The sequence below is a fragment of the Protopterus annectens genome, chromosome 3.part0 (assembly GCF_019279795.1).
Source record: "Protopterus annectens isolate FY-2018-M chromosome 3.part0, PAN1.0, whole genome shotgun sequence".
In the NCBI taxonomy this organism is placed as follows: Eukaryota; Metazoa; Chordata; order Ceratodontiformes; family Protopteridae; genus Protopterus; species Protopterus annectens.
In genome coordinates, this window is record NC_056731.1 from 891,381,550 (window position 1) to 891,399,482 (window position 17,933).

General features: G+C 41.4%; 1 protein-coding gene across 2 annotated transcripts in view; it reads right to left on the reverse strand.

Moving 5' to 3' along the window:
• The window catches only part of MYO10 (myosin X), a 566,410-nt gene that overhangs the window by 41,985 nt on the left and 506,492 nt on the right, over nucleotides 1-17,933 (reverse strand). For both annotated transcript variants that reach the window (XM_044065222.1, XM_044065223.1), the window contains 4 exons: nucleotides 16,907-17,064; nucleotides 13,030-13,153; nucleotides 11,325-11,622; nucleotides 3,264-3,471 (listed from right to left, as the gene is read on the reverse strand). In XM_044065222.1, the coding sequence (XP_043921157.1) occupies nucleotides 3,264-3,471; nucleotides 11,325-11,622; nucleotides 13,030-13,153; nucleotides 16,907-17,064 (788 nt within the window). The remainder of the gene's footprint in view (nucleotides 1-3,263; nucleotides 3,472-11,324; nucleotides 11,623-13,029; nucleotides 13,154-16,906; nucleotides 17,065-17,933) is intronic.

Below are 17,933 nucleotides of genomic sequence, written 5' to 3' on the forward strand. Positions count from 1 at the left end.
CAACAAAGGCTGAAGGGGAACCGGCTTCCCTGAAACTGGTGGTATGAGTAGCCATGCCCCTCGGATCTGACTAGGGGATCAGAGCTGAGCCCGGAACAGTCGGACCCAGAGGGATGGTATGCCCCGACCACAATGGGGCCGACAACACACATCACCTTGGACCCGTTGCCCACATCTCGGCTCCGACAGCTCGGATCCGACAGACTCGAGGGCATGGCCAGCGTCGAGGTTGGAGTAACCATCGGCACCGACCCCCTGACTCCGGGGCTCCTCGGATCCAGAGACTCCGAAACCCGGGGATGGATCGGAGAAGGAGCTATCAGGGCAAACATCGGAGCTGAACTCCCCTCTCCAGTGGGAGGGGGAGCCAGCAACACTCTCATCTGCAATTCAGTCTGCAAGAACCTTCTCATCATCCGGTCCATGTCAGCTTCAGAGAGGCTCCTCGTGGATCTGGAGGATGCCACCAACACTGGTCAGGAGGGCCATTGCGAGGATGACCTCGAAGTGGGCCAAGCCTCCTCCTCAGGCTCTGGGGAGAATCTTGGAGAACGGAGCCAAGGGGAAGATGGCCTAGTAACTTTTTCCGGTGTGGAGACCACTTTAGCAGGGGGTCTGACAGATCAAAGTCCGCTTGTCTCTATCTCTCTCTTTTTCTCTTTCCTTCTCTTTATGCTTCTCCTTCCTGGCCTCTCTATTGCCCTGTTTTGAAGTGGGAGTGAGAGTCCCGGACATGAGAGGAGGGCCAGAAGCTTGAACAGCCACAGCTGTGGCTGAAGAAGAGGAAGAAGTCATCGCTGGTTCTGCTGGAAGGAGACCAGCCAGAATCAGCTTGGTCCTGTGATCCCGCAGGACCTGAGGGTTGAAGGCTGCACAAATCTTGCAGCCCGAAGTAAGTTGGGAACCCCACGCACAGAGTGTGACCATCGGCCGGCGACAGCTTATGGCCACACACTGTGCATTTAGAAAAAGTCAGTTTTTGAGACTCCAACATAGCCACCCTACACTAGTCAAGGCTAACTAGCCAAACACACACACACACACACACACACATACACGCACACGTCAAAGGCGGGAAAGGGAGACCTACAACTAGGGGAAAAAAGTTTACAACTTTAAACTTTTTTTTTTTTTTTTTTACGGAAACCCGTGGGTTAATCGGGGGAAAAAACTAACTACCCACACACACACTAACAGCGCACAGCTAAAGTTTGATGAAAAATCCCACTTTACCTACCTGGAGCTCAAAGATCCCATCTTGGCAAAGCCGCGGCAAACGAGATGTGAGGATTGAAAGGAGGTTGCAGTGTAGTATGGGTAAGGGGGAAGAGCTTTAAGCTCGGATCTTTAGCCTGGTAAGCTGCTGGCTCGGATCCATATCAGATCCAAAACCCACAGGTTGATGATCAAATGAAGTTAACTACTTCAGATGAGGTATGCATTACTGACAGACATATGCTATGATATATTTTTCTGGCTAAGGAGTGAAGCAATGTGTAAAAGAAGCATTAAAACATGGCACTGTGAATTGTTTTTTCCCTACATGCCATAATTTGTAATGGTAGAAGAGAAGAATGCTCACTCTGATAGTAGGGCAGTGTATTTCACCTTAGTGACTGGGTATCTGACTAGTAAAATTGTCTGCGTTATATACAAGTAAATATCCAATGGCTCAGGATAAATGTTCTACTCAGCACAAAAATGAATCCAAGGAACAGAAAAAGAGTAGAACAACACGATGGCTCCATATTCAAAATAAAAAGCTTTTATTACACAACGTAAGCACTTTCACAATTAAACCAACTGCTTCCTCAGACGATGAACCAAGATAAAAAAAATCATCACTTTTACAATAGGAATTACATCACTTCCTGCTCTAATAAGCTCATTAAATAATTAGTTAAATTGACCTTAGTGCAGTAACAGAGACATAAAAACAGATCAAATCTTTAAAAATATAAACACATTAAAACACATAAAACAAAAGTATATACATAGAAATTACCATGGAATACAGATTATCTATTCTATTTCATAAAGGGATGTACAAATGTATTGAAAGAAATATATAAGAGCATCCCTAAAAGGGAAAAATGTATAAGGGCATCTTGGCAGCCCTAACCAATAGCAGGATGGGGGGCCATCATTGATTCAGTCATGATTTATGATAAAAAGTTACTCTACATCAAAGCCAGGAAAATAGAGATGGACAGATGAGACTTTTTTGAATGGGCATGTCTTCACCTGGCCCAGAAGTGCTAAATCAATCACTCAGGCTCCTGAGAACAGGGCAACACCCACTAATAAAATTGGTAATGTGACAACACTTGGTACAATGGGGGATAATGTCCCTCCAGTTTCTACAGCAGACCATGGGGTGGACTGCTCAACTCTACTTTTAGGAGCTAGGAAGAAGATCGTAAACTACACCCCTGCAATCTAAACACAAAAAGAGGACTCCATTGACTCCACTGGTAACACGTCAGTCGCCCTGCTAGACACAGGTCCAGGGAAGTAAATACTGTGGGAAGAAATAGCCAGAGAATTGTTATGGCTAGGCTTGTATAGGCCCTAGCCTAGTACCAACCTATGAACCTATGTATACATCAGGAGATGATGTTGCACTACGCAACTCCAACATTAGAGGGACCCTCTTGCACATGGAAAAAACAAACAGGGGTCCACTCTGTTTCCCTTTACCTATTTTTTCAAGGAAACGATGGGAAGTCCAGAGGAGATTGAGGAGCAAAGCACGTATGAAAAGGAAGCTTGGTTTAACATCTGAGGAAGCAGTTTGTTTAACTGTAAAAGCACTTACGTTGTGTAATACAAGCTTATTATTTTGAATCTGGAGCCACTGTGTTGTTCTACTCTTTTTCTGTTCTTTGTCTGCATTATATACCTGGTCAGTATGTGCTGCAGTTGCACATGAGTGAAGTCCACATATAAAAAGTGGAATATCTACAAATCTTATATTATTTTCTGTTTTATCTTTAAGTTACTGGGCAGATAATCTGATATACTTCTAAGGCTCTGCAGCTCCTGGTGAGTGGCTTATTCCAAAATGGTAACATAATGATGTATGACAGAATTAAGCAACTTTGCTCTACAAAGGTGTCTGCTCTCTCTTACAATCAGGCTTTATGTACTACTACCAGCCCAATCTTTTACAAGATTTAGACAATCAGGTTTAGGCATTTGCAAAGGACATTACCTAAAGACTTGTAATTGTTAACTCAAAAGTATAATTATTGTTTTCTTACCTCGCCTGCTGTTGTGTGAGAGTCAGTAGTAATCTTGCAGGAACCTCCTCCATGGCAGTAAACCGTACTTGTCATTTCCTGTCGGTTAATTAGAGCCTGTACTTCTTCTCTAGATGGTACACATTCTCGTGTTTTGGTCTTCTTAAGAGATTCATAAATAAACATAGTATACTTCTCCATCTCTGTTCCTGAAAACTGTTCCCGTGTTCTGTTATTGAAGAATTAAAAAAATATATCACAAAAAATGTACAGTAACTTTAGCATTCATGTGTACGTATATGCTTTATGTTTTTACACAATGACGTCTAGAAATTTCAGACTAAATATTATGGTCCTCTTTACTCAAACTACTCTTAGCTACATCTGTAAAACCAGACTTACTTAAAGGGACATTTTCAGAAAAGTAAGGCCTAAAATATTAATCCATATTTTAACTCTAATTACAGGACTGTGTGGCTGATGCCACCATTAAAATGAAATCTATTGATTTATGTATATATTTGCAGTGAAACACGAAGAACACCATACTATTTTCTGTTTTCATGAACCATATCAGTCTGGGATTAGCTTTCTAAAGGGAACATAATACCTTGCAAATTTCATTTTGCCTATATTTTGAGACAGTTGCATAGTAATTACATATCACATATATACATGACTGTATTGTGCAATTTTTTTTCTGTTTTCAACATGTTTTTTTAAATACTGACTCCTCCTGTTTTTATTCCTTTTTAATGTTTCTTTTTTTATATTTCTATCTCCTGAACCTGTTGGAAATCTAGCACTTGCAATACTGCTCATTGTTTCCAAATTACCAGGGTGGCAGCCATTCACAGCATGACCATCATCAAAGCAACCATGACGGGTACTTCCATTTTATGGCCTAACCTTTCCACCTCAGTAGATGACATAAGGGCCTGGTATGCCTCTTCCTAGGGGTGTGTACATTCCTGCACATACCCCATTAAATCTGCCACTATGATATGGCTTGTCAATGCCACAGCCATGTCGCTGTCCCTTTGTACTACATGCCATACACCTCGCTTCTCCAGTAGATCTTGGCACTTCAGCAAGCTGAACCATCCCCCCCCCCCGCCCTTCTACCCCACCCTTCTACCCAGAACTGATAAGCTGACATTAGTGTCTCACTCCCACCCTCACAAGTTGGCTCCAGCAGCACCCAAGCTACCAATCAATCTCAGGTCATCTGAGTTGCAATAAAGGCTTTGTCTGTCTGACGGGTGGGAGGTAATGAATGAATGAAGATCAACAACACAGATGGAATGTTACGGTAAGAACATAACTTCTTTATCTGATGTTTTTAATCTTCATACATTCATTACTGATGGGACAGAGTCCCTAGCTACTTTATTTCCTGGGAGGCTCTATGGAAGGATATCCCTGAGCACCACTGAACCAAAGGAAGCTCTCCGCCTGGAGACCAAATCCAATTTGTAATGCGTGATAAAGGTACTGCACAAATGTCACCCATGAAAGCTCTTGCATGGAAGGCAACAGATGCTGCAACTGATCTGGTTGAATGTGCTTTGACCTTACATGGTAGATGAGCTTTGTTTTGTTGACAGATAAAGCAAATGCAGTCTCTCAACCATTTAGATAGAGTCACTTTGGAAACAGATCTTCCCAATTTTGGTTCTGAGAATGATACGAATGATTTGTCAGACTTTTATAGTGATTTAGTCTTGTCCAAGTAGAATCGCAATTGTCTACACACCAAGTAAATGTAGTGAATATTCTACTTTTTTAAAAAAAATTTGGAAAGAAAACTGGCAGATCAACTGTTTGATTAATAGTCAAACTGGAAATAACTTTGGGTAAAAAGGTGAGATTAGTCTAGAATGATACTCTGTCTTTATGGAAAACCATGTAAGGACACATTTTATGCACAAGACTTGTAGTTCAGATATTAGTCTTGCTGTGGTAATAGCTACCAAGAATGGTTTCCCAGGATAAAAATTTTATATCACAAGTGGCAGTAGGTTCGAAAGGAGGACTAGTCAAGGATTGCAGAACTAGTGTCAAATTCCAGGGATCGATTGGCTCTTTGAAGGGTGGCCTAATGTGTGTGACACCATTCAAAAAGATTTTACAGAAACGGTGAAGGATGAGTCCCGAAAGTCATTGTGGAAGGTAGAGATAGCCACCAGGTGTACTCGAATAGTTGAAGCTGGCACTCCTGAATGGTGGAGGTTTGATAAATAGTCCAGTACCAAAGTAAGCAGAGCTGAAAATGGGTCTATGCCCTTCTCTCAAGACTAGATTATGAATCTTTTCCACTTGCTAAGATAAGGTTTCCTGTAGGATGGTTTATGGGAAGCTAGAAGAATTTGACTTACAGGGGAGGACAGGTTATTTTGCCTGGCAATTACCGGAAGTGGAGGAACCATGCTATCAGCTTGAGGCTTGATATGTTTAGATGTATCAACTCTTGTGGGTGCGACAGCAATTCCGGAGTTGGATCCAGAATCCATGGTTGATGTACTAGGTGAGGCCAAAGAAAGGGAAACCAAACTTGTTTAGGCCAATAGGGTGCAATGAGGATTACTCTGCTTTTCAACCGAAGAGACTTCTTAAGAAATTATGGGATCAGAGGAAGGGAAGGGAAGGCATAAAGAGGTCCTGTGGGCCAATCGTGTACTAGAGGATCCCATAGGGACTCCCCCTGCGGGATAATTAGGTCAAAGTAGCTGCTGCATTTGTGGTTTGCAGGGGATGCGAATAGATCACAGCAAGGCTGGTGCCAGCGACTAAAGATCTTCATCACTATGACAGGATTGAGGGACCACTTGTGAGGCAGGAGAATGCATCTGCTCAGTTTGTCTGCAATTACACTGAAATCCCCAGGAATGCACATTGCTATCAGAAAGTGGTTGGAAACTATCGCCCATTGCCAAATTCTAATGGCCTCCTGACACAACAGGTAGCACATGGTTCCCCCTTGTTTGTTGATATACTAGACTACGGAAATGTTGTTGGACTGGATAGCAATTGTCCATGATGGGAGGATAGATTGGAATGCTTGCAATGCTAGAAGCACTGCCCTCAGTTCTAGGGCACTGATATGCAGGTTGGCCTCCATGGGCAACCAGGTATACTGGGACTGTCTTTCCCAAGAAATGCCACCCACCCCACCCCATCAGGGAAGCATCTGTGGTCACTATGGCCTTGGGCTGAGTGGCAGAGAAAGGATGACTCCATAGGTCTTTTTCTGGATTCATACACCAAAATAAATCTTGTTTGCATCGATTTGTTACGTGGATCTGAAAGGACAAAGGATGAGCCAAAGGGGACCACTATGTTAGTAAAAGTCAGTGTAGAAGCCTCATGTGTAGTCTTGCCAGGGGAACTGTTGTAATTGATGCTGCCACTGATCCTAGTAGCTGAAGGACTGCCCGAGCTGAAACTTTGTCCTGCGAGAGTATCACCCAGAGCTGAAACCTTAGTCTTTCTAACCTGTGAAGTGGGAGGGAGACTGAGTATTGAAAGCTGCCCCTATGAATTCTTCCAGATTTTGAGGAGGAGTCAACTTGCATTTCTCTTCGCTTACTGAGATCCCTAAGGGTTTTTCTCGCTTTAGGGTGTAATGTAAGGCTGTAACCAGTAGACACTTGGTGGGGGCGGTAAGGAGTCAATCGTCTAAATATGGAAATACTCAGAATCCTTGCAGTCTCAAGTGAGCTGTTACCACTGCCATGCATTTGGTGAACATTCTGGGGGCCGTAGAGAGACCAAAGGGTAGCACTCAAAATTGGTGGTGACTGGCTCCCACCCAGAAGCGGAGGAATCTTCTGGAGTGTTTGTCAATTTTTATGTGGTAATATGCATCCTGAAGATCTATCAAGCACATCCAATCTTCTTTCTCTAGAAATGATAGGATAGACTGAACCGTGACCATCTGGAATTTTGTCTGACAAATTTGTTTAGGATGCTGAGGTCCAAGATTGGCCTAAGGTCCCCTGTCTTTTTTGGCACTAAAAGAACCTTGCGTAAAATCCGGATCCTATGTGGTCTGGTGGGACTGTTTGGATGACTCTTTTTAGAAGCAGCTTTTGAATTTCTTGAGCTGCTGCTTCCCTTTGACTGGGTGGAACATTGGGAATATGCCTTAGTGGCCTTGGGTAAAGACTGAAAGGTATGTGATCACCTCTGGTAATTATCATCTGCACCCAATAATCTGTGGTTATGGATTGCCAGGCAAGGTGGTGCAGAGAAAATCATTCCCTGATTGCTTCCAGAGGTAAGCAATCAGGTGGCTCCTCAGGAGCACTGATAGGGATGTTCAGAGAAAGAATCTTGGGATCCCCGATTACGCAGACCCCCTCTGCCTCTGTAGGGATGTCTTCCAGATGAGGATCCCCCCCTGACCTGGGGAGTAAACTCACCACGTGTGTCATGGAAAGGACCCTGGGATTCCTTGTACCACATCTTTCCAGTCTTCTGATTCCTAGAGTAGGATCGTTGGGGGCGTGGAAAAAAGCACACCCATGGCAGGCAGGGTTTTACTGTCCTTTTCACACCTGGCTAAAGTGTCTTTTACCTTTGGGCCAAAAAAAGAAGAGGCCTCCATGGGGGCATTGAGAAAGGAAGACTTAAAAGAGTTCTCAAAATCACATAGGTGTGACATCTCATGGCAACACCTGCACCAGCTACTCTAGCGACCCCTTAGGCAGTATGAGAAATCAACCGCATGGATGAGTTAGATATACACTCCAGGGTGGCACGCTGTGAGGCAACTTTGTTGTGTACCTCATCAGAAACTGCTCCTGCTAAGGTTCCCGAGAGTTCCGGGATTAGGTCTCTCTCAAGCCAGGTAAAATGTGCCAAGTAATTCAAGGACTAATGGCAAAGGTCGATGAAGAATATAGCCGCTTCCCTAATATATCACCCAAGACTCCCTGTTTGGAGGATGGACATTAGGGCTCTCCTTGGCAAGCTCTTTCTTAGTGGCTGCCACCAACACCATAGCCTCTACAGGTAGGCCTTTGGACCAGTGTGGGTTGTCCTCTGGTGGAGAGAATTTTGTCTGGTCTACAGGGGATAGGTTCAGCAGTGTCAGGGTTCCTCCAAGTGTGCTGCATGATGAGCTAAACTAGGTCATCTGCAGGTGGGGTCTCCCAGGAAGTAGACAGTCAAGCACAAAAAGCCTGCAAGAATGCAGACTCCTCAGAGGAAGGGTTAGTGGTCTTCCAGTCTCCCCGCTGCTTTAAAACTTCCAGTTTGTCTCCAAAGGAAACATCCTCAGGGGGTGACCATGGGGACCCGCCCCCTTCATCATAGTCTGTATCTTCAGCAAAGGATTCCTCAGGGGAATCCACATGCTTCCTCTTGCATGATCTCTTACATGGTACCTCGGGGACATCTGAGGAGAAGTCTGAAGAGTGGGTACTTTGTGGAAGGGTGTCTTGAGGTTTCCGTGCTCAGTCTCCCAGAATAGTGGACTGTGTTAGCTGCGGTTCAGAGGACAGATATATATGGGTCTCTGGTGCCGAAGGAACCAGCTGTGAGTGCACAGAGTCAAGTGCCCTCTCCATTACCTCGAAAGCAGGCCTGCCTGAACAGGGGTGGGAGCCTGGAACAGAGAAAGACAACCTCGGGACCAGGGTCACACCCGTTCCAATGAGCCCAGCCCCAGGGAAGGAGCCACAAAAGGACTTGGTGCCGCCAAGACAACCGGAACCATAGTAGATGGTGCCATAGAAAAAATAGGTGCTGTACTAGGGGTCACACAGTGCCGACAGACTAGTCACGATCCCGAAGATGGCTCTGCTCTGAGTGAGTCGATCGCCATAGGGCAGACTCCGGAGCCATGGTAAGGTCTACCAGTGGAACCGAAGAAGCTGGTACTGGGAAAGGTGCCAGTGTTGAGGGCTCCAATACTTCCAAGGAGGTCGAAGGAGGAATACATATCGGAGAAAATTCCTCAGCTCCAGGTGGGAGGGTGGATTTGGAAGGAGTTGGAATTCCTCTGGCCACCAAAAACTGATCCACTAGTCTCACTACATCGAATTCTAAAAGGCTCCTGGAGGAGCGGGCTGACATCTCCAATGGAAAATCAGGGCATTCTAGAAAAAGACTGCACTGTCGTCCAAAAAAAGGAACTGCCGACAGGGAGTATCAGGTCTGAGGTAATATTTCACCTTTCGGCACTGCGGTCAAAGGACCAGTAAGTTGTATGGGGGGTAGTGACCTGAGTTGGGAATACTATTTTTGGTGCTGAACAGGGCATCGGTACTGTAGCAGTAGTTTGTACCATAGAAGATGAAGTTTTGGGTGGTTCTGAAGTCACGGGCGGTACCGCAGTAGATGCTTGAGGCACTGGTGCTGAGGATGGTACCGTGGTTGATGGTTGAGGCCCTGGTACAGAGGACAGCACTGTAGAAGGGTTTGAGGCCCTGGTGCTGAGATTGCTGGTGTTAATTTAGGAAGTTTAACTTTCGGTTCCATAGATTTAACAGATTTTGAGTCACTAATATGTAGAGAGGAAGATACAGACTGACTCATCTTTTTGTGTTCCTTTTTAGGAGGGGTTGAGCCCTTTGTCTCAGATATAGCGTCCCCAAGAAAGGTGTTTTAGGAGTCCTTTGGGCATCAATTTATTGTTTCTTTCTGTTAAGGTACGGCTGCTAAAGCCCTTACATATGTCACATGGGGGTTGAACTTTCATTTGCAGTACCCTGAGACAGTAAACAAAAGGCAAATTACTATCTGAATTTGACATTTTCCTGCTGTACTGATCACACTGCTTAAAGCCGGTTCCTTTTTTATCAGCCATCATCAATAATAAACCAAACACTTATCCAACAACAATATGTCCAATGCAATCAGCAAAATACACACTTACACAGTGAAGAAAAAGAAGTTTTTTTTTTTTTTTTTGTTACCAACAATGTTAAAAAAGGAAATACCCAATGGGTAAAGAATGGGAGAAAAGAGGGGGAAAGATACCAGCAATGGTATTGAAAGTTACCGCAGAGGTAAAGGAAGGCCTGTACCAGCAATGGTTTGAAGAATACTACAAAACTTGGTAAATAAATAAAAATGTACTCCAACAATTAAGCAAGGGAAGCAAACTCTAAACAACTACTAACTAAAGAATTAGAAATTTCACAAGGTAAACGAGAAAAAAGAAGTATACATTTTTAAATGACATAGCTTGAGAACTGGCCTGACACATCTGGATACTATATGCAGCAAACAAAATCCGGGGTGTGAAAGAGGGACACTATGGGTAAGCTTAGCTCGAGAGTTTTTTGGCTGGCGTGAGCTTGTTATAACAGCCGACTATACTCATCAGTAATGTATGAATGAAGATTAACATCAGAGCACCAAATTTTCCCCATTTCCCCAGATCTAAATCTATAAAAAAAACAAATCTGTACAGCCAAGTCAGACATCCTGCTGAGGAGTCTTGTTGCACACAAGACAGATAACAATTGCCAGACTATACATGGTTGCCTTCTTAACCTTAAATGGAAACTATATGGACACACTTTACTCAGCCTAAGTCACACAATTCCACTCCTGCTATCACTTTTATTATGGGCTGTCAAACTTACTCTATGTTTCAGAACTATATGAAGGAATGCCAAAGTAACATGGAAAATGAATACTCTCTCATTTTACCAAGTGAAGTACTAGGCTTGCAGAATAAGAAATATCATGTGAATATTTTATCAAGTTGCAATGCTGCTGTTTGATTAACCTACCTACCTCCATTAGGTTGCATCAGCAACTAAGCTCTAAATACTATTGAATTGTCTTTATAAATCAGGTCATCCCTAGGTTTTAATTGCAAGATGGTCTATGCAGTAGCAATGAGGTCATATTACACTTGTCCATCTTAGAGACAAGGACCTCTTGCTTATCAGAATCCTCCTCCTATAAGGGCAAATGACAACAACAAAAATTCACATGACAGATCTGGACTACATAGTCTTCCTTCACTCTTCAGCTACCAAGCATACATAAATGCTGTTACAGTATCATCTATCAAGCGTACATAAATGCTGTTATACTACCATGGACAATTACATGCCTTACCTTTTGAGGTGAAATTTTAAATACTTGATGATGGAACGGCTTGGCAGGAAAGTGCAACTCATACATGTTAATATCTGCCAATTGCGAAGGTTTCCTATACTTGCAGGTTGTGGCACTTTGTTTGTTTGCTTAATAAGCTGGCAGTATAGTTCATCTCGTAGAGGTCGAAGATCATGTCCTGTCTGCAAGATACCTTGAATTATTGGAACAGGATCAGAAACAGACTCCATCTGCTGCAGGGAATTGAAAATCTTAATGGCTTCATCTTGAAGGGTTGTATATCCCTTGTCTCTGAGTACTACAAAATTGAGGAAAAAAGAGCAGTTGAGTTTATGCCAGGTCAGCCATATGCACTTTACATTTTCACCTTCAATAGAGCTAATAAAATACTGTTATCAGAATGCTAATAAAATGGGTTCCACCAAATAACCATCAGGAAAGGGAAATGAAATTATCTTGAAAACATGAGTTTAAGTACATGAGCATCAACAATTTTCTTAGATGTTGGTTTATGGATGTACACAAATCTCTTTACAACATGCTGTCAAATGTCCTACAACAAAACATATGAAACCATATGGCCTCCAAAGTACAAGTTAACTTACTTTGGAAATTTGCAAAAGAAACTGCTGTTTTATGTGCAACAAGCACACAGATTATGGCAAGATGTCACCACTTTGGTCTTCAGATTTCATACATCTGTAAACTGTACAAAAGACTGCAAACAGCATAACAGCTTACCAAATGCACAATGCTATGGTAAACAGGGCCAAAGCAAAGTGTGGCTTTTCAAATAGGAAGGTGGAAGCCATTCAACCCCCCCCCCCCCCATGGGACAACAATAAAGCCTGCTATCAGCAGAATGCTGTCTCTTCTGCATCTGGGGCACAATGAAATGCAGTAATAAAAGTGTCTGAAATGCATGCTAAGTAAAATTTCTGCTAAAATGGCAAGGATGTTACTTAAGGAGCCTGAATTTTGTGAGCTTGGATTATGACTTTCCTAAAAACTCTGTGGATTCCTAACAATAAGAATGTTCAACATATACAAAGAGGCAGTCTGCTATGAAAATTGCAGATAAACTGTAAGGAATCACATTTTGCCTATCAAGCAGACATTGTGATGGAGCTGGAATGAAGAAACCTTTCTAGATTTTAGTGATAACACCTATAACACACAATGTGAAAGGCTGAAGTGCAACTTTTACTATTAAAACATTTTTAATTCAGCTATACTCTCCAGGGAAAATTAGCTTTAAAGCTGTTCAGAATCATACTGCTGACAGAAGTAGACAGCTATAATGAAATTATAATATCTCAATTCCAAATATCACCAATTGCTAATACACTTGTGCTGTCCATTCACACTATCATATTTCAGCACACTTCCTGAAAATGTTTCAAAATTAAGCCATTTATCAATACTATTTCCTTACAGTTTATATTCGGTTTTGTCAAAAATAAGAAATTTGCAACTCATTAAACAGTAATAGTCATACAAACAGAAACTTTGTAAAATGTTACTAAAATTAAAGTATAACAAAGATGTTAAGAAATGTCCTTTGTACTAAAGCATGCCTGAAGCTGGAATGTTTCTGTAAATGTACTAGGAACACTGCTTAGATCCAAGATGGTACTCACAAAGATAGTTCACTGAACATGTACTGAGCAAGTATTTGTAGCATAAGAATCAAAACATGGCTTACATGTCAAGTTGATGTCACCGTAAGGTAGTGGCAAAAGTGGCGAGTGCAGTGGATGATGTGTGTGGCGCAGAATAGGATTTCTCTTATAAATCTGTTCTACAACTTCAGGGTTCAAGCTGTTTTCCTATAGAACAGGTCAAAAAACAATATGTTACATTAAGAGTTTTCCAACAAGTGATGATTACTTTTCTAAAACAAACCATATGGATTTAAATCAGTCTGAAGACATCTTTCAAAGGCAGCAGCTGGAAATCTGATGCCTGTTTACACATCATGGCACCACAAATGTAATGAAAGAAAACTACATATTACAAAGAAATTTTATACAGCAGAGGAAAAGGATACTCATGGTCCCACAGCATAATGAGACTGAAAAAATGTAAAAGGTGTGGACAGGGGCAGAAGAATTGGAGCAAACAGGGGAATAAAGTGTCATCCAGCTTAAACAAGGTATGGGTTGCGGCATTCAAGAAACTTTCAAGGCATTCTTCAACAGATACAACAGGGTATTTTTCTATCAATAGAGCAGGGAATTTTCAATCATATTTTACTAACTACTTAGCAGGATGCAACAATTCTCATATAAGAATTCACAAGGAAGATGAATTAATACAGTTTCAATAATAGGTTTAAATTACTATAGCCTACTTTCTCCTTCTTGCCCCCCCCCAGCTATTGTGCAGGTAACCCTCTTTAGAGTTAATAACGTTTCTATTCATCCCAGCCCACATTATTCCTCAGAGGCAGTACTCTGCACTGCAGTCCATCTTCATTCCTCTTTTCTCTCTCCTTGCTGCTTGCATTTGTCTTCCATGCTCCAACTCTGACTTCCCCAACAACCACTGCTTCTGGGGTGCACCTACTGTTTTCTCTCTTCTCAATGTTTGTTTTATGCAAATAAAAAACATGAATCCGATCAAGTAGGTATTTTTAAAAGCCCAAATCAGGTGGAGGAAGAGGGTCCACACCTAAAAGACCATGCCACATAACTATCCACCTGACTGCAAAAGGATCCTTAAATGATGGTGTAAATATATATGTACTAAATTAGCCTGCATTTCTCAACATAGTCCCCAAGCATTACTCATATGCCAGTCTACATTTTTCCTCTGCTTTTCAAGCAACCAGAAACATCTAATCTAAATCTATCACACAACCCAGTACAGAGAATGAAAAGTATTTGTACATCTTTCTCACTTCTCTTTTAGAATCTGTCCCTGTGGCTTTCTTTCCCCTCCTTTCTGTATGAATGTACCTTCCTCTCTGGCTCAGCACCTATTACAACCTACTCTGAAAGTATCTAGCACTATGCTAAACAATCCCACTACTTTTCACCTATTATTTTTTATTTATTTGATAAACATGACAAGTGGAATAGTCCAAAAAGCCTTTCCAGCTATACTAAGTCCAAAGGTTAATAGAAAATTTAACAGGTTATATTACATGAGTGAATGAAAAAATAAAAAAATAAAAAAAGTCATACAATAAAGTGAGGCACCTTATAACCCAGAAAAAACTGTCTCACCTTCCAAAATCTGGGGCTTAGCTATATCAGAGTAATTATACCTCCATGATACGAGTTGTGGGTGTTTCCTACTTTCTTGTCGTTCACTCCATTGTAAAACAGAAGTCTAATGTTGAATGATCTCTACAATGAGATCTAAACATGATTATTTCCATCTTCATGTTTCCCACCCCCTAGTTTCTGGCTACTTCCTACAGACTATGCTCCTTCACCCATCATATATCATATACAAACCTAGATTTAATTAAATATTTGTGTCCATAGCAATAATCACCATACAGTTAGTTTCTCCCCAAAAGTTTCTAATTTCTACTTCATCAATCTTTGACAGAAAAAAACACAAGTGTTTGCCCCATAATTTTAACCTTAACAAAAATAAAATTCCCACACAGTAGACTCCCTCTTATCCGGTCTCACTGGGACAGGACCTTAGGCTGGATAAATGAATAGCTAGTTAATCAGGAAAAGCATACAAAATAATATTTATAGGTTACAAATCAGCTAGAATAACAGGATTTGTGTTAGTATGCAATTTTCTAATGAATATAAAATCCAAAACTCAAATGTCTGTCATTATTTAGCCCAGAGGAGGCAGACGTGTTGTTGTTCTCCGTTGTCTTTTGCTAGGACTATGGCAGAAAGTTGAAAACAGGCCAGATAAGGAGTCTATTGTACATGTATAGTTTCAGGGATCCTGGCACCCCAAATACCTTGAAATTCTGGAAATGCAACTTCACACATTCCCTCATCATTAGAAGGATTTACTGCAAACGTATAACATCTGCTGCTTTAACAGTAATAAAGTATTGTAGCTTACTGTGCTTAAGAGAAAAATGTAGTCTCATCTGTATAAAAGTTCATTTTGCTACATGTTTCATCCCCTTATTGCTCACAGCATCCTGCTTTCTTAACGCCAGCCATCCACAATCCCCTTTTCCCCATTCTTTTTTAGCACATGTGGTCAGTGTCAAATGAACAGTGACCATCATACACAACCAATGTTTCCTAAAAGTAGAAAGGATACCACCCCTTCTAAACTTTAGCTTGCCCCCCCCGCAACAGCTACCTTTACTAAGAAATCCTTATCCACCAAGTGAAAACGCTACTTTCCATTCTTGTTTTAAATGTCCCTTATTAGTACCTTTCAAATAAAAAGGCATGCCCCCCCTCAAACAACTTCTTGCCTAGAAGAAGTGTAAGTCCATCTGCCTAGACATTTGTCCACAAAGGTCATCCTCAGTGACATAATGATTTAAATAAAACAGGCCTGCATGTTAATCTACACACCACAGTGTCCCCCCCATGCACTCAAATCCCTGAGTTGCAAACCTCTAGTCTGCCCATCCTCACTTCTGTTAACCTCATAACTCTCCCCTTCAAAACACACATAATACAAAACACAAATTGTTTTCTTAGTTAAAGCAATTTGTTTAATCAATTATCATATTTATTTACCTTATACCATGTTCTTCTTATTTCAGTGTTGTTTTTTTTTTAATAATCATTTAGATTTATTTTTGTCCTCGCACTTAAAGGCGCTCCTATCAGAAATCTGTAGTAATCTACCAAGGCTTGCTTCAGACCCTAAAAATCCATTAGTCTGTATGCCTCCCCAGATAAGTGCAGCAAACCATTCAGAGATGCATGAAAGAGAAGGCTGTGGCAGGTAGAGGACATAATGAGGTCCTTCGCAGCATGCATATTTATACTTGTGCTTTCTGAATTGCTCTTGTATCCTTGGAAATACTTTGCATGACTGAAAAAATGTACCCACTTTCCACTCATGGTGCAAATGCACGGGTCTTTCCTTTTCTCAACTACTGTAAATATTGTTCTGTGCTGACGTCTGGTCACTCAAAGAGAAGGATGATGAAAAAAACGCTACCCTTCTTTTCACAGTAAGAAAGTAAAATATAGACAGATTGTTACAATGATGTACTAAAACAGTACAGATTTGTGAGAACTACAAAACAGCAGACTGAAAGCTATCATAAAGTGTGAAAGCTTTCAAGGCTGCAGGCTCAGCTTGATGATTGGATCAAAGTTTTTTTTTTTTTTTTTTTTTACACAAAAACAATTACTTCTCTGAGTAACTGTATGGCTGATGTGTGAAACATGTTTCACTATGCAAAATTTCAGTGTTTCTTCTGAAATAAGGTACACAGAATAGACATTACAGAACTGTGTTTTTTTTTCTCCACATTGTACAATGTCTGCACACTGAAGGATGCTCTAGTAGTTATTAATCTTAACAACTAGCCTCATGTACATTTTAATTTGTTTGTACTTTTCTTAGCAGAAAAAGAAATTCTCACAATGAAAAGCAATAGTAACACAGACTCAGATGCTTACCCTGATGTCTAGAATAAGCTGCTGTGTAGGAGTATCAATTGGTGCTTTGGCATCAATGCCGTTCTGGATGGCACTTGACCACCTCGTTGCCTCATTCAACAGCTTTGTGTACAGGCGATAGCAATGTTTTCGTCCAAAAACTGTCACATTCCAATAACCTAAAAAAAAATTAGAAATCATACAGATTAAACACTGTAATTTCAAAACTTATGAATCAGCCAGAACCCAATACAGGTCATGTTTTGGCAAAATCCTTTTGCAACTCAGTTATGACTGTCAGTGCAAGTAACAAAGACTTGGTTTTATCAAATTAAAGCAATCATTTCTTTCATTGCTGTATGAGAAGGGTCCCTGAAAAATTAAGTGTAGTTATAATCCCCGAAGGTACATAATCTGCACCGCCTCACCCAAGCCAGCAGTAACATCTGACCTAAGAGGACTCTTCTGTTTTGCTACTTTTCCAGTCACTCATTTTGACTCTAGTAATAAATCATTGTGGAGGTACGTGGTTGTAGGAATGGCAAAGCTGCATTTAATGCTAAGTGCTAGCAACTAGGCCCAGCAGGTGTCGGTCTGATCAGGCACACAGTTTCAATGACAGACAATCGTACTGTGACATCTACAGCTGCTAAATGAAGACACTTTCATTTTTCTGCACAGTACAGAACTCTCCATCACTCAGCCTGTGATCCCACTTCCTCAGCAACAGTCAGTTTACAAGTACTTCCCAAAAATTAATGGGACATTGCATCAAAAGGCCCCTACAGATGGGAAAGAATCTCATTCAAATGTGGGAAAGGGCCCTGCGCTCTCTCTCACATTCACACAAATTTGCATTTGGGAATTATATTCCTTGCTGCAAAGTGTATTGACTGGTTACTTAATGGTTTCTTACCTGGCTAAATTAATTCCCGCAATAAAATTAAATAAAGACATCCATGATATCAGCTACTTCTTTATGTTAGCCTGGTTTGTCAGCATCTTGCACCACAGTCACCAGGAAAGCATTATTTTACCCAGTTACCCA